General features: G+C 36.4%; 2 protein-coding genes across 3 annotated transcripts; one reads left to right on the top strand and one right to left on the bottom strand.

Annotated features, from left to right (window-relative positions):
• Positions 1-3,291: 3,291 nt before the first annotated feature.
• On the bottom strand, positions 3,292-4,199 carry LOC121215891 (uncharacterized). 2 transcript variants are annotated; one of them, XM_041090730.1, is made up of 2 exons: positions 4,066-4,199; positions 3,292-3,776 (listed from the first exon to the last, which is right to left on the bottom strand). In XM_041090730.1, the coding sequence occupies exons 1-2, from the start codon at positions 4,104-4,106 to the stop codon at positions 3,542-3,544; spliced, it is 276 nt and encodes a 91-aa protein (XP_040946664.1). In that variant the 5' UTR covers positions 4,107-4,199; the 3' UTR covers positions 3,292-3,541. The 2 variants fall into 2 exon arrangements, with proteins under 2 accessions (XP_040946664.1, XP_040946663.1); XM_041090729.1 differs by having other exon boundaries at positions 3,292-3,763.
• An 8,665-nt stretch (positions 4,200-12,864) lies between these two features.
• LOC107898124 (uncharacterized) lies at positions 12,865-15,204 on the top strand. Its single transcript, XM_016823662.2, has one exon. It carries the CDS (start codon positions 12,865-12,867, stop codon positions 15,202-15,204), a length of 2,340 nt encoding a protein of 779 aa, XP_016679151.2.
• The last annotated feature ends 8,208 nt before the right edge of the window (positions 15,205-23,412 follow it).

Raw genomic sequence — 23,412 nt, 5'->3', positions numbered from 1 at the left:
GAACACGTCTTTCCCTGTATCTCAATGAGATTATATAAAATGAGTTTATATATAGTATAATGTCATGAATATCTTATTAAGTAGATGTTCATCATAATCAGGATAAAGTTTTGATGTACTTAAAATTCTAATAGTGGGAATATAGTAATAAATAAGAGAACAATGAGAGTTCTCAAGATAACTCTTCAAAGGATAAAGATAACTTATTTTATCAATGTGATATGAAATATTATTAGCTACATAAATTCTATCATTATAGATAGAAAGTATATTTTGAAAGGATGAAAAAGAGATAATTGAGTCATTAATTTATATTTATTTTATAATCTTTGTGATCTTCTTTTATCATCATCCCCATTAAAGGGTTGAAAATAAAATATTTGACTGTGAAAGATCTACTTATGAGCAATAGAATATGATAATTCTATCTAAAGCTTATTATGGTGAGTATGACTCTACAATATTCAGAATAAGTTTTCAATTAAAATTACATGGTAAAATATTACTGATGAGAACTTGCAAGAGAGAAAACTTATGTATAAAAAGTCATTGGTCATGTTTCTATTGTACACCTGAAAATAAGATCTACTCTCAAAGTTTGCTATTAATATATTTTTGGGCATTTGAAGATTTTGACATATTCCTTGAAGCAAATTAAAATGAATGATAATAAAATTATTAATTTGTTACAATTTAGTACCACTGAAACACATGTTAAAGTAAATCAAAAGTTTACTCATATTAACTGTTAGATGTATTTACAAACTTAATAAGAATAACCAAGTGTTATATACCATCTAATATTTTAATTTGAATCAAAGTCCCAGTAGAACAATCAGTTAGAATAAATAATAGATTGATCGGTTCCAAAAATAAAAATTCTTCTAGATGGTCATATAGTCTAGGCGGGTGCTTCAAAAGAGACCCAAGACATAACTAATAAGTAAAACTTCAGAAGATATTCAAGTGCCTGAAACTGAATTTTAAAATAATAAAAATAAGAGATCTCGATAAGTTATGTCAATTCGAAAAAATGTGGAACTGAATAATAAAAATGGTCGACAATGATTTTGCATGCAATATTATTATTGAAATAATGAAATAAAAGAAATATCTTGAATAAATATATTGAGAAATATAGATATAGAATAAATTTATCAAAATAGAAAGACGCAACTTAAGTACAATTAAATTCGTGCAGTTTTTGGACTAGTAGTCCAAATATCTAAAGGTATAAAACCAGTGAGTGTGCAATTGAAATAGTTTTGCAAAAGCGGAATAAAAATATGAAGTTATTCGCTAAGTCTTGGCATTGATTATGAAAAAATATAATATTTTTTTGTGGTGGATGTAATAACCTTTAGATATATTATTAAATTGACAATTCATAAAATATTTAACTTGGGTCTAATGGTTATTATTACAACATTTTATAAATCACTATATAGTAAAGTTTATATTAAAATCCTTGAAGGATTTAGGATGCTAGAAGCATATTAAAATTCTCGAGAAATTGTTTATTTATATGAATTGAAATAATTTGAACATATGTGGTAAATTTGACTTAGTGAATAATAGTTGAAAGAGGATTATAAAATTATCCAAAATACCTATTTGTGTTTTTATAAAAGATTCATGATTAAAGTTTGTTATGATTATTATTGAATCTCTTGAAGAGATCAAAATATATTTCTCCAAATTTCCCTCACTCATGACTTTTAAAAGAATGGTAATATAAATGCTTAGCAAATACATTCAAATAGTCATTTGAAAAACTAGTATTCAAGATTGAATACGTAGAATATGAGAAAATATGTGATGTTTTCATGAGGGGGAGTAAATACGCGTTGCACCCTTTTTTCCTTAATCGAGGTTTTATCCCATTGGGTTTTCCTGATAATATTTTTAATGAGGCGGCATATTATGCGTATGATAGATTATGTACTCTTTTTCTTTTATTAAGTTTTTATCCCACAGGGTTTTTTCTAATAAGGTTTTAACGAGGCACATTATCTACAAATGGACACCCAAGGGGGAGTGTTACGAATATCTTATTAAGTGGATATCCATCGTGATCAAGATAAAGTTTTGATGTACTTTAAATTCTAATAGTTATTAGAATTAAATCTCTACTTCTTTTATACTTCTTATGCCTATAAATAGAGATCTGATGAAGCATTGTAATAATCCATTTTATTAATAAAGTACATTCTCTATCGCTTTCATATTTTCTTTGTTCTTTATTCTCCCCGTCTCTCTTTATTTTATAACAGATAATTAATTTTTAATCAATTAATTCAAAACAACATTTCAACATAAAAGTTAATAGGGAGTAACAAACTAGAATGACAACATAATTCACTAAACAAAGTACAAATAGGAGAACGGTAGCAGATAAAAGAAATTAAAAACGAAAACGACATTCAAAACCGTTGCCATCATTCTAATAGTTGATGCCATGGTCGTCATAAAAGTCTAGCGGAGGACAGATATACGTAGTAAAGACCACTAAACTAGCAATACCAGAGAATTACTAGAGATATACCATCATAATAACCGCTAATAATAGCATTCTAGCTTCACCATTGTCAGACTGCATCGATAATAAGCTCTGTTTAACAACGACAATGAATGTCCTCAAAAGGCTCTTTCAACATTAGTGATACACAAAACGAGACTCAAAAAACTGAATTGATAGAGTTAGATCAACCCAACCTCCTTAGAAACTTGTAGGAAACAAAACTTAAAAAAAAAAAACTAAAAACTACATCTACTAACACTACCACTGCTTCCTAAGAAAATAGAGAGGATTATTGTCACTATCACCGCTTTCAGAGAAAGCAGAACAAACTTTATTTATACACATGTTTTTGCTCGGTAGTACTTAGAGGAACTCAACCACCATAGAAACTACCGCAAAAATAGATAAAAACACAACAAAAATGGGAGAACCAAAAGAAACTAAAAAAAAATAAGATAATTATTTTATGAACTAACATTATAACTAAAAAAATCACAACTAGAGTTATAACGTTTTCACTTGTCCTTTTTTAGTTTTTTATTTTTTAAATATAATTAATTAGACCATCTAACTCTATCCAAGACGGTGAAGCAAAAAGTAAGGTTTTAAATATAATTAATTGTCGCTTCCTAGCATTTATCTACTTTAAAGAGCTTGGCATGACATTTTCCCCCACCCAAACTTGTGGGGTCTTCGTCTTGGGTAGTTCACCTTGCCTTGTAAATTATTTGTTTAATTGTTTTGAAATGAAGTGAAATGTCCTATTTTGCCTTGTAACACTCCGTAATCCTAATCCTACTCCGTAATCCTAATCCGGCGACAGAGACGAATTAGAGATGTTACACTACCCACTTATTGGGATGCTTGACGAAAATCAAACAATTAAGGTTTGCTTTGATACCACTTTTCACGGAGCCATTACCTTTTGTACAGGCCCTATTTTGCCCGGGCCCAAGTGAAAATAAACAAACCAAAAAAATAAAATATAAAAAAAATCCATTACGGCCCAAGCTACGTGGCCTAAATACAAAAAAAACAGAAGCCCAATTGGCCCAATGGCCAAGTTAGAGTTTGAGAAAAAACCCTAACAGCCTGGCTCCTCCATCTCCGCTCCTCTGCCTCCTGCCCATGTGCCGCCACTGCCTCCATGTGCCTCTGCAACATGTCCACCGCCCGAGGCCTAGCTGTGGCACCAAAATGGCAAAGGCCAGGGTTTGCTTCTCTGACTTGCCTCATCAATACCTGCAAACAAACACTGAAAAGGAAATAGAGACAGAAAAGAGAAGAAAGCAATATAGGCAGTAGCTTTTTTTATATTTATATTTATATTTTTCTTTTTAATTTTTCTTTGGCTATATAAAAGCCAAACACGAATCGAAAAAAAAACGGATGTAAACAAACAAAAAAAATCAAATTTTTGGAAATCAAAAGCGAAAGTGATTCTCAGAGTTTTGTGTTTTTTTTATACTTTGATTTATTATTCATTTTTTTGTCACATATATGCGAAATAAATAAAAAGAGAGAAAAGGAAAGAGGGTACTCACCAGAAGGATCCCGCGTGTTCTTCGTCGACTTCGACCACCATCCGTGGTGGAGCCTCGGCGGAGGGACGATGGACTGGTGGCGGCAAGAGCTAGGGCCAAAACCCTAGCAGAGGAAAACATCAGTGTTTTTTGTATATTTTATTTTATCTTTAAATTAGGGCTGCAAATGTTTTTCCAAAAAGAAAATTTAGCTTAAATAAATATTCAAAACGGCGTCGTTTTGCGAGTGAAGATTAGGAGGCAAAACGACGTCGTATTGGCTACTACCCAGCAACCCACGCGCGACCCGACCCGATACCTGGGGGATCCGCGCATTTCCGTTAAATGGGTTATTTACAATCCTGGTCCTTTATCCTTTTAATTATTTTGCAATTAAGTTTTCTTTTATTCCTAATTTTGCCCTAAAATTTTGCTTTGATTTCATCTCTGCCCCATGTAAGGTGCAACGTTTTGGAGGGCGGGGATATTTTTCGCTTTAGTCTCTCCTTGTTATTCGCACGCTCGATTTGGTTCTTTTTCATTTTTATTTATTTCAGATTTGCCCCAGAATTTACATTTACATTCCAATTTAATCATGTTTGATGTTTTTGCTATTAATTAATTAATAAATATTATTTTTTATTATTGTTATTATTATTATTATTATTATTATTATTACTTCCATTATTATTAGTATTTTTATTATTACTATTATTATTGATAATATTATTCGCTTGTATATTTACCTATTATATATATACATTATTTTATTCTATATGTATTATTGCTTTAAGTTTCTTTTAAAGTTTTAATATGTTATTACCTTTTTATAATATACTATTTTTGATATTATTTGAATTTATTTTATTTTTTATCTTTATGTAAATTTGGTATGTTTATATGCTTGCTTGATTTGTTTTTTTTTATTCTATAATATATACTTTTTATTCACTTTTGATATACCACTATATTTTTTATATGAAGATATTTTATATAGTATAGTACTATTTTATACATATACATATATATTATACTATTGATTTCGAATCATATTTTTACCTATTATATATATATACACCTACACGTACTCATTTGTATAACTTATTTATATACATACATATATATACATACTTATATATCTTTTTATATTTTTATTCATTTTCTTTATTCATTTTCTTTATTCATTTATTTATTTACTTGTTATTTTATATGTAATCGATTTGTCCTTTTATTTATTTTTTTTTGTTATTGCTCGTATTATTTTTACACCATCGTATCCAATATTGTTTTGTACGCATATTAACATCGAGTTTCATTTCTACCAATTCGAGTTAGATTAATTGGATGCATGAATCATGATTTTCAAATAAGCAAAATCTCGTGTTTAGATTCGAGAAGGTCGATCCCTAACTTACTGGGTTTCGATTTTCGCAATAAATCTAAATACACGAATCTTTTCAAACTCAAGTTTTAAACGATCTCGGGAATCAAGAAGAGATCATGTCCTAACTTACTAGGCATGATCCCCTTTTTTTTTCTCAAGTTTTAAACGATCTCAGGAATTAAGAAAATATTGTGTCCTAACTTACTGGGCATGATCCCTTTTTCAAATCCGATATAGCTAAAAATATTCTAAATAAGTAAATTTTGGCATTCATTCGCACATCGGGAATTCAAGACATTGTGTCCTAACTTACTGGATATAAGTGTCTTTCTTGATTAACGTGAAATATGCCCTTTTCTCGAAATTTTTCAACATTTCAATAAAGAATCGTATTTTCAAATCCCTTTAAAATTTTCAATCTTCGACACTAAGACATTAACTAATCAACTAGGTACCAATTTTGGGCGTTATAAGGGTGCTAATCCTTCCTCGTACTTAACCGACTCCCAAACCCGTTTTTCTGAATTTCGTAGACCAAAATCGTTATTTTAATAAAATAAAATCGTTTATTAAAAACAACCACTTTTCAAGGTGGCCCGATCACACCTTATCAAAAAGGATTGGTGGCAACTCCCATTTTCGTTTTTGTTTTCAAAATCCAAGTCGACCCTGTTTTGTCAAAAAAATAGTGCCAACACCCTTTTTTCCAAAAAACATGTCTAATAGGATGTGTAAGGCATCCAGTTATATTTCAATGAGCTTCTCTTTCCTCTTTCACCTTACCTACTTATTTAGAGTACTTGACGCCAATCCCTTTAAATCTTTGATGACCTTTCTTAGGCCACCTAATAAACCAATATACCTAATGGCACCGTTAAAATTAATTTACATAGAATCCAAGTCTAATATTTGCCATTTGTTACTCTCTCTTTTTTTTTTAGTTTTAAAATGTCAATTAAAGAAATGCACCTCTTGAAAGGATATTCTATCACTAATGTATACAATAAGTGTCTCATTTATTAATTTTTTTTTTAAAAATTATCTATTAACAACACAAACATTTACTGAAATCAAAAGGAAAAGTTTACTTACTAAATCCAAGAAAAAAAACCCAAGGGATTCTTTTGTTGAAACATGTCCATTAATATAAGAAAAATGATCATATTTCAGTTTTGATCTTTCTATTATGCTTAAATTTTATTTTTAATCTCTATACTTTAGTCTTATAATTTAGTTTCTATATTTTATAATGTTATTAATTAGTCCAATGGTTAATATTATTAGTTATTTCAATTGATGTAGATTTTTAAAATGTACATACATTGCTCTAACAAAAATAATTTTATTTTATAAGTTGTAATAAGTGTTTTAAAAAAATCTGCGTCAATTATTGGAACCATTAAAGGTACTGTAATAAGCCCAATTGGCCCGGGCCCTTTACAAAACAAAATGGGCAGTCCAAGCCCAATAATCCTAAACCTGGCCCAACTAACATCCCAAATTCCCCAAACCCTAGCCGCATGTTTGCTCAGCGCCTCCAGCACTCTCTAGTTGCCGCACGTCTCGGAGCCTCTCCCCTGCGCCGTAATCTCCACGAATACCTGCAAAACAGTTTCAAAGAGTCCAATAGAGAAATAATAGGGTAAAGAAATCAGTTTCGGGCTATATATAAAGCCGTGTTATTCTGTAAAAAAAAAAAGAAAAAAAGGAGATTGAAAAGAAATACAGAGAGAATATGCAAGAAATAGAAAAAAAACTTTGGAAAAATCAGATTGTTTTTGATTCAAGGTGAATCGGGTTCTTGCATTTTTATTTTATTTTATTTTATTTATATATTTTACTTTCTCTTGCGTTTTTATTTTTTTAAAAAAGAAATAACAAAAAAACTTACCTCATTCGCCGAGGACGCCGGACCGATGGCCATCTCCGTCGTGGTCGGAGCGCCGGCGTGGGCCGAGGGATGGCGCAATGACGCTAGGGGCAAAACCCTAGCAGAGCACCAGAGGACCTTTGAGTGTTTTTTTATTTTTTTTTCCTTCTACTCTGTTTCAAATGTTTTTTAAGGGAAAATTTTGTTTTAAATGACATTCAAAACGGCGCCGTTTTCCCAGACCTGACCCGCGCGGTGACCCGACCCGAAGGGAAGGATCCGCGCGCTCTGACGTCAGGTGGGATATTTGCAGGTCTAGTCCTTCCTCCTTTGTTTTGATTTTAAATGCGGTATTGCGCGCATTTGCAATTTTGCCACATAAATTTAACGCCTGTTTCGATTTGGTCCACCATCCAGGACTGCGGATTGCGTTGAAACGGCGCCGTGGGATTAATGGGCATATTGCCTTTTTGATCCGCCACCGTTACGCGCGTATTCAAGTGGCCTTTTTTAAAAAAAATTTATTTTAAATTCAGCCCTTAAGTTTTTTTTAAATCATTTATTAGTCATTTTTTTAGTTTTGCTATTATTCTTATACATATACATTTTTTACTTTTTATATACTTATTATATATATGTTTCATTATTATTTGGTTTTCATTGTTTTTTATTTTAAAAATATATACATACATTTTTAGATTTTTTCTTTTGTTTCATAAAATACATACACATGCGCATTTGTTTTATATAATATATATATGCATATATTTATACATACATTTTCCTTATATCCTTATTTTATTTTCTTTTTTATATACCTTATATTATATATATATGCATTTATACATGTTATTCTGTAAATATATATACATATGCATTTTTTTATTTTGAATACATATTTGATGTTTGTTTTATTGGATATATTTTATTCCTTCTATTTGCATGTATACTGGTATGTGTGTTAGATATGTGTAAACACATGTTTGCAGTTTTATTGTTATATTGTATTTGTATATATATTTGTAAATATTTATGTATATATGCTTTAAATTAAAGGACCTGTATCATATTGTATATTAACTTTTAACATACTCTTTTGAAAATATATTTTGGTTTTTAACTATGCATCAAAGTTATTTTCTTGACTTAAAGGTTTTTTTTTGAATAAAAATATTATTTGGGGTTTGAGATTTTCGAGGTAAATTGAGCCCTAACGTATTGGGTTCTGATTTTCTTTGTCAATCCTAGATGATCGAGAATATTTTCATTCAAAATGCATAAAAATCATTTTTGGGAACTTAACTTGTTGTGCCCTAACGTATTGGGTGTGGCATGTTACTTTCTCGAAATGAAGATTTTCGTATAAAATAAAAGTGATATTCAAGTTTGGGGATTATGAGGAATTGAACCCTAACGTATCGGGACTCGATTTCTTTACATGACTTGAACAGTTGATTATCCTTTTGTCAATTTCATCATTCAAGCTTATTTTAAAATATTTTTTAACTTTCGACACAAAGATATTAAATAGTCAATTTGGTACCGATTTTTGGGCGTTACGAGGGTGCTAACCCTTCCTCGTGCGTAACTGACTCCCGAACCTGTTTTCAAAATTCGCAGACTAAAATGATTTTTGAGGTGGGCCGGTCACACCTTAATAAAAGGATCGGTGGCGACTCCAGTTTTATTTTTAAAAGTCGACAACTAAATTTTTTGTTTTCAAAAAACGGTTTCGACAGCTTGGCGACTCCGCTGGGGACTTTAGAGAGTCGAGCCACAAAATTGATTATGTTTGTCTTTTTGTCGAATATCAAAAGTTTTAAAAATTCATGAGTTCCCTTCGCATTCATCGTTTTTCATCTTGGTATGTTGGCAACTTTACATTTGCATTTTGCATTTTACCCTTTAAGTGGGAGCGAGAAACTAGTCATTCGTGAGGTTTTCACCTTCGTGCAGGGTAGTGGACCACTTCCGGGATACATCCGTACCTATGTCTTCGTGAGATTTTCATCTCCGTGCAGCCATAGGGAAATGTGTCCCCCTGAACCGAACTCGATCCACATGAGCCTATAATGGGTGAAGATCGAGGAATCTATTGGTTTGGGTACCTTTACTCTAGAAACTAAACTTCATTTAGTGAGCTTTAGGAACTTGACCTAGGTAGAACTATCCCAAAACCCTAGGGGATTCCTGTTTAGGTGTTTCTTGCTATTTTATGCTTGTTTATATCTTTATATGTGATACTGACTTGGGTTTCTTTTGTTTTGATTGCATGACATCATGATTGCATAACATTTCATCCTAAAAGGGCGTTAGTTCATATTCGGTTGCTAGATAGAAAGCTTATTATGGAAAAAGGGTTCTTGATAAGGTGGAAGATAATGCGGCTGTCCAAACTTGGTCTGAGACAACACAACAAGAGAAAGGTGATAGTTTGGCCGAGGGGTATGTGTCAGAGTTGTGGGACTTCACTCGTGTTAGCGTGACTCAGAATAGCCTACAAGAATTAAAGGAAATTTGGGATCAGTGGAATGATGAGATTAAGCAACTCTTCTACTCTAGCTATGGAGACCTACCTTACTTGCTCGATGTAAAGGTGGATAAGCGCCTGTTCCGTGCCTTAGCCCAATTTTGGAATTCGGCTTATTGTTGTTTCACCTTTGGAAGTGTTGATTTAGTGCCTACAGTGGAGGAATACACGGTATTTCTTCGTTGTTCAAAAATTCAAGTGGACAAAGCCTATTCAAGAGCTGCTAATGTTCCAACCTTTTTCAAGAAGTTGGTGAATATAACTGGGATGAGTGAGCAATGGGTCGCAGCACGAATCAAACAGAAGGGAGATAGCAAATGTATTCCTTGGAAGAATCTGAGAGATTTAATTCAAGTACATCCAGACACGAAGAAGAGAGTTGATGTTTTTTCTTTGAGCATCTACGGCCTAGTTGTCTTTCCCAAAGCCCTGGGACATATCGATGAAGCAGTCACTGACCTTTTCGATCGACTTGATAAAGGAGTCACACCGGTTCCAGCAATTTTAGCAGAAACTTTCAGGTCACTGAACGAATGCCGAAGAGTAAGTGAAGGAAGATTCATTGGATGTGCGCAGCTTCTCTTGGCATGGTTTCACAGTCATTTCAGGAAGGTAGATAAATTTTCTTATCGAGTTTTTTTTTAAACTTATTCGCCCTTAAAAGAAATAGTGGAAATATCGATGCAAGATGAGGCCTTAGAAGAAAGATGGATTGAAATTCTTCAGAATCTTCAAGAGGAGGACATTGAGTGGAGAGCTCCTTGGTTGCTGTCAGATGAGATATTGTATAGATGTGAAGATTTCGATTGGGTTCCTCTACTTGGTATTTGGGGAGCTATTGGTTATGCATCATTACTAGTATTGAGGCAGTATAGATCGAGGCAGTTCGTACCTACAACCCAAGGATTAGCCCAAAGTGAGTTCTCGTATAAGTGTGATGGTTACAAGAAAAAGATTCGAGAAATGACAAATGCTTGGAGGCAGACTCGTCGATTGAAGAGATTGTCAGTAGGTCCGTCGATGGCTCCTGAATATGTCAGTTGGCTGGGTAGGAAGGTCAATGATAATATACCTGTACCAGGTCAAGGAGACAGCCAATTAGTGGAAAAGTATGTATGTATGGTCCCTTCTGAGCTAGAAATCATAAAACAAGATTTTGAAAGAAGAAATTCTGAGCTTGAGAAGAAGATAGGGCAAATGGAAGAGGAGAAGATGAGTCTGAAGCTGGATGTGGATGTTCAGAAGCTGGAAACTGAAGGCCTGAGGAAAGAAAAGCGCAAGGCTAAGGAGGATTTGAATAGCTTGAAGGTGGATTATAAGAGGCTACGTATGTCAATGAGAACTACTGGATTGGGAAAAACCTCAGAGCAGTGGCGTCAAGAAATTCAAGAAGAAAAGGTCAAGGCTGATAGGTGGGAAAAGAGATTTCAGGAGGCTCAAAAGAAAAATAAGTTCTTTGAGAGGAGTTTGTCCGAAAGCCGGAACGAAAAGGATGAATTAAAAGCTAGGGTGGCCGAACTGGAGGCAATATTACAAGACTATGAAGCCAGAATTGAACATCTGGAAGCAAATGAAGATCATCAAAATGAACAGCTTCACTATCTTCAGGATCAAGTTGCAAGAAGGGATCACATCATGGGAGAAGCTGTGGTTCAGATTCAAGGAGTAGCTGAGCACCTGTAGACTTTGGCAGTACAAGCTGATGTACTAAGCGTGAAGTATGAATCGGAATCAGAACAGGGGCAAAAGTTGGCATCATTACTTAGGGAGATTAAAGTTCTAAGTGTTAGGGCAAAGCCGTATTTATAGCTGTTTTATGTAAAGAAATTTTTTCTCTAGTAAAGTTTTCTGAGTAGAATTGAATTATAATTAACGCCTTTTTTGCATTCACCTCATGCATCGCATCATATGCATTAAAGACCTTTATTAAATCCTAATAAGTTAAAATTATTGCTCAGTTAACCTGGAAACCAACCAACCCGACACCGATACGGCACTCGAGCAAAGACAAAAGATATGGATCAGAGATTAGAAAAGCTCGAACAGTACCAGAAGGAGATGCAAGACCGGCTTCAGCTACAAATGCAGGAGCGGTTAGACAAGATGAAACAAGAGATGTCTGAGAAAATGCGGGAATCTCAAGAAGATATAGTGGCAAAGTTAACCCAACTGATAACTAAGGGAGGTGACAAGGGAAAGGGCCCCATGGCAGATGCCGATGAGGGAAATGATGATGAACTTTTCTATCCTCCAGGTTTCACCCCTCCGCATGAGCGAGCTCAAGCTGAATACCCGCGCAAATCTACTGTCACCATCATGCCTCAGCAATTTCGAGCTGGTGTTTTGAACCTCCAAACTGGGCTGGGTTTTAATCCTGAAAACAATCCTATTAACTCTGTCATTCCTAACTTTGATGAAGTGGTTGAGAAGGAAAAAGTGAAGGAGGAGTTACCGAGACAGTTAGAGGAAAGATGCAAGTGGCTCGAGGAGAAGTTCAAGGCAATGGAAGTCACTGAAGGTTATCGAGGCATTGACGCAAAAAAGATGAGTTTAGTGCCAGATCTAGTTTTCCCTCATAAGTTTAAGATGCCCGAATTTGAGAAGTTATGGGACGACTTACTTAGAGGCTCATATCACCATGTTCTGCAGGCAAATGGCTGGATACGTTAATAATGACCAGCTATTAATACATTGCTTCCAAGACAGCCTTGCAAGGGCAGCATCCAAGTGGTACAATCAGTTGAGTCGTGCCACGATTGGTTCATGGAGGGACTTGGCGCAAGCATTCATGAAATAATATAGTCATGTGACAGACATGGCTCCTGATAGAATCACCCTTCAGAACATGGAGAAGAAGTCGAGCGAAAGCTTTAGCAGTACGCGCAGAGATGGAGGGAGGTCGCAGTCCAAGTTCAGCCACCGCTCCTGGAAAAGGAAATGACCATGTTGTTCATTAACACCCTGAAGGCACTGTTCATTACACATATGTTAGGAAGTGCCACAAAAAGCTTTCCTGACATAGTCATGAATGGCGAGATGATTGAGAACGCCATCAGGAGTGGGAAGATCGATGCTGGAGAGAGTAACAGAAGATCGGCTTCGAAGAGGAAGGAAAACGAGGTGAACAACACAAGCATGTACACCAAGGCTTACTTGAAGTCAGTAACAGTGAGTCAGCCGGGAAAAGTGGTTGCCAACCAGCAAAGCTCGTCGAGACAAGAGGTCGGTACAAGGCGAAATACGGAGAGGCCTCAATTCACGCCAATTCCTATGTCGTATAGGGAATTATATCGAAACGTATTCGACGCACATGTAGTTTCCCCTTTCTATCTGAAGCCCTTACAGCCCCCGTACCCCAAATGGTACGACGCAAATGCACAGTGCGACTATCATACGGGAATCAGGGGGCATTCCATAGAAAACTGTACTGCCTTCAAGAAGTTGGTTGAAAGGCTCATTGGTATTGGTGTCGTTAAATTTGATGAAGCCACCAAAGCAAAAAATCCATTACCAAACCATATTGACAGCGGAATAAATATGATGGGCGATGACAGAAAAATCAGAGCAGACATTGCGGACGTGAGGACTCCATTGAGATGGGTCTGGAAAGAGATGGTGAAAAGGGGGCTAATTGCTTCAGAAGAAAGCTGTGAGAAGAGGAAGAATTACTGTGAGTTCCACTGTGAAATGGGGCATGAAATCCAAGAGAGTACGGAGTTCAGAGCCGTGGTACAGGGTTTGATGGATAATAAGGAGCTGGAATTTTGTGAGGAAGTTCAGAGGGAGAATCATGTATGTACGTCAGAGTTGGCATTGGGAGTTCCAAAGGCTAACCATCCTGTGGTCATCATCACACGACCTAAGAATAGTGAGGTTGGAGCGCGAGTAGCACCAAAGGTTATCATTCAAAAACCGGCTGTGTTTGCATATAAGGATAACAGGAGGGTTCCTTGGAATTACAATTGTAATGTGACAATCCCGGGGAAGGAGGACGCAATTAATAAAGAGGACCATGATGAAGAAGGGCATGACGAACAGATGAAAGCACGAGTAGAGCCAATAAGAGAAGAAACTTCAGTTAAGAAGAATGTGGTTGAACCCGAATTGTTGGTCAATGAACCAATCAAAGAGGAGGAAGCTAGAGAGTTTTTGAAGTTCATAAAGCATAGCGAGTATAGCGTTGTGGAACAGCTGCACAAACAACCAGCTTGCATATCTGTGCTAGCTTTACTCCTGAACTCGGAGGGACATCGGAATGCACTACTGAAGGTGCTAAATGAAACTTATGTGGCCGACGATATCTCTATTAACAAGTTGGATCGACTGGTCGGCAATATAAGAGCTGATAACTTTATTTCTTTCAGCGATGACGAAATACCACCTGGGGGTATGGGATCTACTAGAGCTTTACACATCACTGCAAGGTGTAAAGGGTGTATATTACCGGGAGTTCTGGTAGACAATGGATCAGTATTAAATGTATTGCCCCTATTTACGCTCAACAGGCTACCGGTGGATAGTTCGCATATGAAGTCGTGTCAGAACGTAGTTCGAGCATTTGATGGTACTGAAAGGAGGGTCATGGGAAGAATCGACATTCCCTTGTTAATTGGCCCAACTATTTATGAGGTGAACTTCTTAGTTATGGACATCAAGCCTTCTTACAGTTCCCTATTAGGAAGGCCGTGGATTCATTCAGCAGGTGCGGTACCGTCATCGTTACATCAAAAACTGAAGCTGGTGTCAGAAGGCAGGGTTGTGACGATAGATGCTGAAGAAGATATCATTGCATCTGTGACCAATGATGCACCTTATTTAGAAACGAGCGATGATGCAATCGAATGCTCTTTCCATTCCTTGGAGTTCGTAAATGCAACATTCATCCGCGAGGGAAACAAGATCCCGATGCCGAGAATATCCAGGACCACAGAGATAGGTCTGCAGTTGACTGTTGGAAAGGGAGCTTTGCCGAGAAGAGGATTGGGGAGATATCTTCAGGGCCGAGTTGAGGCTCCAATGTTGAAAGACAAGCAGGACCGTTTTGGCTTAGGATACAAGCCAGATGCTAGGCAGAAGAGGATAGAGCAGGAAAAGAAGCGAGTGAGGAGAAGGGCTCGCTTGACAGGTGGTGAAGTTGAATGGGAACCCATGACCTTTCCTCACCTATCCAAGACTTTTGTATCGGGAGGATTTGTCCATCCAGGAATGCTAAGGGTCAGAAGTATTAACACGGAGTTAGGGAGTATTCATACCGTGTATGAAGAAGCGACGCGAGGAAGAACTTTGCCAGATATTCGTCCTTACGAGTCGAAAAGAGAGCTAAACAACTGGACTGCAGAAGAAATACCTGTAGTTTTTAGGATTTTCTCAGAGTAATGTCCAGAACACCCTTATTGCTTTTTAGCCTAGAAGTGATAAGGATTCCTTTGTGAAATAGGCTCATGTCTAGAAAAACGTTATTTTAATAAAGTTCATGTTTGCAATCATTCTTGGAGCAAATCTTTCTTTCCATAAGAGCAGTTATTTTGAATCTTTTCCCAAACTACACTTGCATTTCATTCATGACCATATTGCACCGAACAAATTCCTGAATCCATATTGTTTTTATAACAGGTCCTACGATATCAATGATACGAATGTCACTCTTACAAATTTAGAGCCTCATTTTGAACGAAACATGTGTTGAGAGGGGTCGCATGATTTTGAGGATGACGAAAACCGTGGTTTGTCTCCTGACTTGTTGAAGATGGTAGAAAGGGCCGAGAAGCAAATCCTACCTCACAGGGAATCAATAGAAATTGTGAGCTTGGAGAAAGGAAAAGAGGTGAAGATCGGATCTGATATTTCATCAAAAATAAGACAAGACCTCGTCAGACTACTCCAGGAATTCAAGGATGTCTTTGTATGGTCATACCAAGATATGCCTGGGTTAAGTACTGACATTGTAGTACATTGCCTGCCCATAAAAGAAGATTGCAAGCCAGTCCAGCAAAAGCTCAGAAGGATGAGACCTGATGTGTTGAAGATAAAAAAAGAGGTCCAGAAGCAGCTGGATGCCGGATTTCTGCAAGAAGTCAAGTATTCTGAGTGGGTGGCCAACATCGTACCAGTTCCGAAGAAAGATAGAAAGGTGCGAATGTGTGTGGACTACATAGATTTGAACAAGGCTAGTCCAAAGGATAATTTTCCATTGCCCCACATTGACACATTGGTAGACAATACTGCGGGTTTTTCATTATTTTCCTTCATGGATGGCTTTTCGGGGTACAATCAGATAAAGATGCATTCTGAAGACATGAGAAAGACTACGTTCATTACGTTATGGGGGACGTTTTGTTATAAAGTGATGCCGTTTGGATTAAAGAATATGGGAGCGACATATCAAAAAGCTATGGTAGCCTTGTTCCATGATATGATGCACAGGGAGATCGAAGTTTATGTTGACGATATGATCGCGAAGTCCAGAACGGAGGAAGAATATGTGCAGGTCTTGAGAAAATTATTCTTAAGATTGAGAAAGTTCAGCTCAAGCTTAATCCAGCGAAGTGTACTTTTGGGGACAGGTCAGGAAAATTGCTAGGCTTTGTGGTTAGTGAAAAGGGAATCGAGATTGATCCAAACAAAGTGAAGGCAATACGGGATTTACCTTCACCCCGCACTCAGAAAGAAGTTCGAGGGTTCCTCGGAAGACTGAATTACATCGCTAGGTTCATTTCACAACTGACTGAGAAATGTGACCCTATATTTCGTCTTCTGAAGAAACATAATCCTGGTACTTGGGATGAAGAATGCGAAAAAGCTTTTAACAAGGTGAAGCAGTATTTGTCTAATACTCCAGTGCTGTCACCACCTAGCCCGGATAGGCCTCTGATATTGTATCTGACAGTATTTGATAATTCCATGGGGTGTGTGCTAGGCCAACATGATGAAACGGGGAGAAAAGAAAGGGCGATATATTATCTCAGCAAGAAATTCACTGACTGTGAAATGAGATATTCGCCTATTGAGAAGTTATGTTGTGCCTTGATTTGGACAACCCGAAGATTAAGGCAGTACATGTTATACCACACGACTTGGCTAATCTCAAAGTTAGACCCGTTAAAGTATATGATGGAGTCAACTGCTTTGAATGGAAGAATGGCCCGATGACAGATCTTACTGTCTGAATTTGATATTGTTTACGTGAGCAAGAAGGCTGTGAAAGGGAGTGCAATTGCTGACTTTCTAGTTAGTAGAGCTCTGGAGGACTACGAGCCGTTGAGTTTTGATTTCCCAAATGAAGACCTGATGTGTATAGCGGCTACTGAGGAAAGTCCCCAAGAAGGTCACGGTTGGAGGTTGAACTTTGATGGAGCCTCGAATGCTGTGGGCAATGGAATTGGGGCAGTCTTAGTATCTCCGGATGGTGATCATTATCCTTTCACTTGCAAATTGGATTTTGATTGCACAAACAACATGGCAAAATATGAAGCGTGCATCATGGGTATTCGTGCAGCTATAGAGCGAAGAATCAAAGTGTTAGAGGTCTATGGAGATTCGGCATTGGTGATATATCAGCTCAATGGTGAGTGGGAAACGAGAGATCCCAAATTAGTCAGTTATCGAAAGTTGGTCCTCGAATTGATTAAGGAGTTTGAGGACATCACTTTTCGCTATCTCCCACGAGACGAGAACCAGATGGATGATGCACTAGCTACTTTAGCCTCCATGATCAAGGTGAACATACATGAGGATATGAAGCCAATCCAAATGAGTGTCTACGAAGACCCGGCTCATTGTTATAACATTGAAGAAGGAGAAATTGATGATAGCCCTTGGTATAAAAATATTCTACGATATGTAAAAAATCGTGAGTATCCTGGCCAGGCAACGGAGAATGGAAAGAGAACTTTGAGAAGACTAGCCATTGATTACGTCTTAGATGGGGAGATCTTATACAAGAGGGGAAAGGATCAAGTTCTGCTAAGATGTGTGGACGCTGTGGAAGCAAAGAAAATCTTGGAGGAAGTCCATGAGGGCATCTGTGGAACGCATGCTAGTGGTTTCACAATGGCCAGACAGATTATGAGATTTGGATACTACTGGTCCACCATGGAAGGGAATTGCATCAATTATTCCAAAAAGTGCCATAAATGTCAAATCTATGGTGATAAAATGCATGCACCTCCTTCGCCTCTTCATGTCATGACTTCTCCATGGCCTTTCTCCACGTGGGGTATGGATGTTATCGGGCCAATATCGCCGAAGGCTAAAAATGGGCATCGTTTCATATTCGTGGTTATTGACTACTTCACCAAATGGGTAGAAGCTGCTTCGTATGCTAATGTTACAAAGTCATCAGTCAGCAAGTTCTTGAAGAGAGAGATCATATGTCGGTATGGAATACCTGAAAGAATCATATCCGACAATGTGTTGAATTTGAACAACAGCTCAATAGCAGAGGTCTGCAGTCATTTCAAGATCAGACATCACAATTCGTCGCAGTATCGCTTGAAAATGAATGGTACAGTAGAAACGACCAATAAAAATATAAAGAAGATTGTAGGGAAGATGACTGAGACTTACAGGGACTTGCACAAAAAATTACCGTTTGCCCTCCTTACTTATCGAACGTCAACCAGGACCTCCACCGGGGCAACGCCTTTCTCCTTAGTTTATGGCATGGAGGCAGTCTTGCCCATCGAAGTTGAAATCCCTTCTCTCCGGGTTTTGTCTGAGCTACAATTGGATGAAGCGGAATGGGTTCAATCTCGATACGATCAGTTGAACTTGATAGAGGGAAAGAGGCTAAAGGCTATTCAGCACGGTCAGATGTACCAAAAAAGAATGATGCGAGCCTACAACAAGAAAGTCCGACCCAGAGAATTTCACGAGGGGGACCTGGTGTTGTGAAAAGTTCTTCCTCTACAAAAGGATTTTAGGGGGAAATGGATGCCGAATTGGAAGGGTCCTTATGTTGTAAAAAAAGGCCTTTTCTGGAGGAGCCCTGATCTTGGCTGAAATGGATGGAAGAAACTTGCCTAATCCAGTGAACTCAGATTCGGTCAAGAGATACTTTACTTGAAGAAGGGAAGGAACCAAGGTGAAAACCCGCAAAGGGCGCTTTGATTCCAAAAAAAAAGAAGAAAAAAAAGGAGAAGCTAAGGTGAAAACCCGCAAAGGGCAGCTTAAGACCAAAGGGGATTTGAGCTGAAAACCTAAAAAGGGCGGCTCAAATTTTGATTGTCACGTGGTGGTCTTGTTGTACTTGTATTCGGCAGAAAGGAGTGGACGACATCTTGGGGCATCAACAAAATGCTGTGAACCTCCTAAACACGTGTTGAATTTAGAAGGGTTTTCGAAAAGTTGTATAGAGAAATTCGAGCAGAGATATCTGGGGCACCTGATCATAGTATTTGTATTGAATTCGTTGTTTCAGAATATTTCATTCTTTGTCAATATAAATGTCCCCAGACAATTCCTTTATCATTGACAATCCATTGCAGGCTTTGCTCCCAAATTAACTTTGTTTTATTCATCATTTTGCAAGCATGTTGCATTAGAATTACGATTAATGGACTAGTAAAACTTTCATAAAGGAAGTTTTTCATATTGCTCTAGAAATCTTTAAATAGCTCAGGCACTTGAAACAGGACTATTGTTTAAACCTTCACCGGGTTAAAATGTCGGAGATATCTAGGAGTCAAGAGTCAAGATTAAAATTTTCAAGTTTTGACGAAGCACTGTTGTCACAAAGGAAGCCTTAATGAGCAATAATGACTTTAAACATTCAATATTCATTTTTCATGACATAACATTCAAATGTCATTCACACACGTCTAGTTAGGAGCATTTGATTCATTTGATCATGACATCCTAATCACTAGGCATAATTAGGTTCACCATACAGGTCATGTTCCACAGAGAACAGGTCGGTAGAATCATAAAACCTTATCTCCCTGAGCAGCAATTGAGCAGGTTGAAAGATAACAGATCTTGTCTTCATGTACTGGCGTGAAGTAGATCAGAGATTGGAAGATATCAGATCTTGCCTCCCCATGCTGGTGGCGAAGCAGATCAAAGAAACAGATCTTGTCTCCCCATACTGGTGGTGGAGTAGGTCGAAGAAAACAGATCGTGTCTTCATGTACTGGCGTGAAGTAGATCAAAGATAGTAAGTCCTGTCTTCCTATATTGGTAGCGAAGTGGATCGAATATACATATTTTATCTTCCCATACTGGCGTGAAGTAGATCAAAGAAACAGATCTTGTCTCCCTATACTGGTGGTGGAGTAGGTCGAAGAAAACAGATCGTGTCTTCATGTACTGGCATGAAGTAGATCAAAGATAGTGGGTCCTGTCTTCTTATATTGGTAGCAAAGTGGATCGAATATACATATTTTATCTTCCCATACTGGTGGTGAAGTAGATCGAATATACAAGTCTTATCTCCCTGAAGTTGTAGTGGAGCAGACAAAAGTAACCAATCCTATCTCTTTGAAGTTGCAATGGAGTGGATTAAAACCGCAGATCTCATCTCTCTGAAGTTGCAACAGAGTAGATCACATCAGATTTACCCTAAAATTGTAACAGAACAAGTTGAAGCTATAAGTCCTATCCCCTTGAAGTTGCAGTGGAACAGACTAAAGATAGTAAATTTTGTTCTTTCTGAGAAGTTGCAACGTACGAAGCCTATCTCCCTGACATTGCAGTGGAGTAGATTGGAGCGCCAATTCCTATACCTCTGAAGATGCAGTAGGAAGGAACGAGGCTACCTGAAGAAGAGAAGCATTGAATAAGACCAGGCACAATTGGGCCTTGTAGTCTTTGCTCTATTCCCGTTACACGAAAATGAGCAAAGAGGGGCAACTGTAATAAGCCCAATTGGCCCGGGCCCTTTACAAAACAAAATAGGCAGTCCAAGCCCAATAATCCTAAACCTGGCCCAACTAACATCCCAAATTCCCCAAACCCTAGCCGCATGTTTGCTCAGCGCCTCCAGCACTCTCTAGTTGCCGCACGTCTCGGAGCCTCTCCCCTGCGCCGTAATCTCCACGAATACCTGCAAAACAGTTTCAAAGAGTCCAATAGAGAAATAATAGGGTAAAGAAATCAATTTCGGGCTATATATAAAGCCGTGTTATTCTGTAAAAAAAAAAAAGAAAAAAAGGAGATTGAAAAGAAATACAGAGAGAATACGCAAGAAATAGAAAAAAAAACTTTGGAAAAATCAGATTGTTTTTGATTCAAGGTGAATCGGGTTCTTGCATTTTTGTTTTATTTTATTTTTTTATATATTTTACTTTCTCTTGCGTTTTTATTTTTTAAAAAAAGAAATAACAAAAAAACTTACCTCATTCGCCGAGGACGCCGGACCGGTGGCCATCTCCGTCGTGGTCGGAGCGCCGGCGTGGGCCGAGGGATGGCGCGATGACGCTAGGGGCAAAACCCTAGCAGAGCACCAGAGGACCTTTGAGTGTTTTTTTTTTATTTTTTTTCCTTCTACTCTGTTTCAAATGTTTTTTTAAGGGAAAATTTTGTTTTAAATGACATTCAAAACGGCACCGTTTTCCCTGACCTAACCCGCGCGGTGACCCGACCCGAAGGGAAGGATCCGCGCGCTCTGACGTCAGGTGGGATATTTGCGGGTCCAGTCCTTCCTCCTTTGTTTTGATTTTAAATGTGCTATTGCGCGCATTTACAATTTTGCCACATAAATTTAACGCCTATTTCGATTTGGTCCACCATCCAAGACTGCGGATTGCGTTGAAACGGCGTCGTGGGATCAATGGGCATATTGCCTTTTTGATCCGCCACTGTTACGCGCGTATTCAAGTGGCCTTTTTTTAAAAAATTTTTATTTTAAATTCAGCCCTTAAGTTTTTTTTAAATCATTTATTAGTCATTTTTTTAGTTTTGCTATTATTCTTATACATATACATTTTTTACTTTTTATATACTTATTATATATATGTTTCATTATTATTTGGTTTTCATTGTTTTTTATTTTATAAATATATACATACATTTTTAGATTTTTTCTTTTTTTCATAAAATACATACACATGCGCATTTGTTTTATATAATATATATATGCATATATTTATACATACATTTTCCTTATATCCTTATTTTATTTTCTTTTTTATATACCTTATATTATATATATATATATATATGCATTTATACATGTTATTCTGTAAATATATATACATATGCATTTTTTTTATTTTGAATACATATTTGATGTTTGTTTTATTGGATATATTTTATTCCTTCTATTTGCATGTATACTGGTATGTGTGTTAGATATGTGTAAACACATGTTTGCAGCTTTATTGTTATATTGTATTTGTATATATATTTGTAAATATTTATGTATATATGCTTTAAATTAAAGGACCTGTATCATATTGTATATTAACTTTTAACATACTCTTTTGAAAATATATTTTGGTTTTTAACTATGCATCAACGTTATTTTCTTGACTTAAAGGTTTTTTTTGAATAAAAATATTATTTGGGGTTTGGGATTTTCGAGATAAATTGAGCCTTAACGTATTGGGTTCTGATTTTCTTTGTCAATCCTAGATGATCGAGAATATTTTCATTCAAAATACATAAAAATCATTTTTGGGAACTTAACTTGTTATGCCCTAACGTATTGGGTGTGGCATGTTACTTTCTCGAAATGAAAATTTTCGTATAAAATAAAAGTGATATTCAAGTTTGGGGATTATGAGGAATTGTACCCTAACGTATTGGGACTCGATTTCTTTACATGACTTGAACAGTTGATTATCCTTTTGTCAATTTCATCATTCAAGCTTATTTTAAAATCTTTTTTAACTTTCGACACAAAGATATTAAATAGTCAATTTGGTACCGATTTTTGGGCGTTACGAGGGTGCTAACCCTTCCTCATGCGTAACTGACTCCCGAACCTGTTTTCAAAATTCGCAGACTAAAATGATTTTTGAGGTGGGCCGGTCACACCTTAATAAAAGGATCGGTGGCGACTCCAGTTTTATTTTTAAAAGTCGACAACTAAATTTTTTGTTTTCAAAAAACGGTTTCGACAGGTACTATTTATTTTGATGAACTAATGACACAACTCTTTTTTCTCTTTTTCCAGTCATTATATGAAAATGATAAAATTACAAATTTGATTCTTCTATTATGTTCACATTTGGAATTTAATCTTTACATTTTAATTTGACTTTATTTTTACAATGATATTAGTTAATCCAAATAGTTAGCATACTTAACTAATCCGGTTAAAATAATGATGTCTGTTTTTCTTAAAAGTATGTAACACTAAAACACAAAAAAAACCCTATTTCAACATGATAAGTTGAAATGTGTGTGTTTTTTTAACTTCAACATCAATATTTTAACTTAAATAATTATAAATGTTTGCTATTTGATATCTCAACTAGAACCCAAAGTTGTGGCCTATTGACCAAATATTTGCTTTTCTCAAGATTAACCTCGATTCTAATCTTCATTGTACAAAAAATAAAAATATTAAATTCTAAATTTAAATATAGTAGAGGTAGTATAACTCTAATTTAATCTATATTTAACAGTATCATTTGTCATTTA

The sequence above is a fragment of the Gossypium hirsutum genome, chromosome D04 (assembly GCF_007990345.1).
Source record: "Gossypium hirsutum isolate 1008001.06 chromosome D04, Gossypium_hirsutum_v2.1, whole genome shotgun sequence".
In the NCBI taxonomy this organism is placed as follows: Eukaryota; Viridiplantae; Streptophyta; class Magnoliopsida; order Malvales; family Malvaceae; genus Gossypium; species Gossypium hirsutum.
The sequence above is the reverse complement of the archived record's forward strand: the minus strand, read 5'-3'. Positions and strand labels throughout refer to the sequence as shown.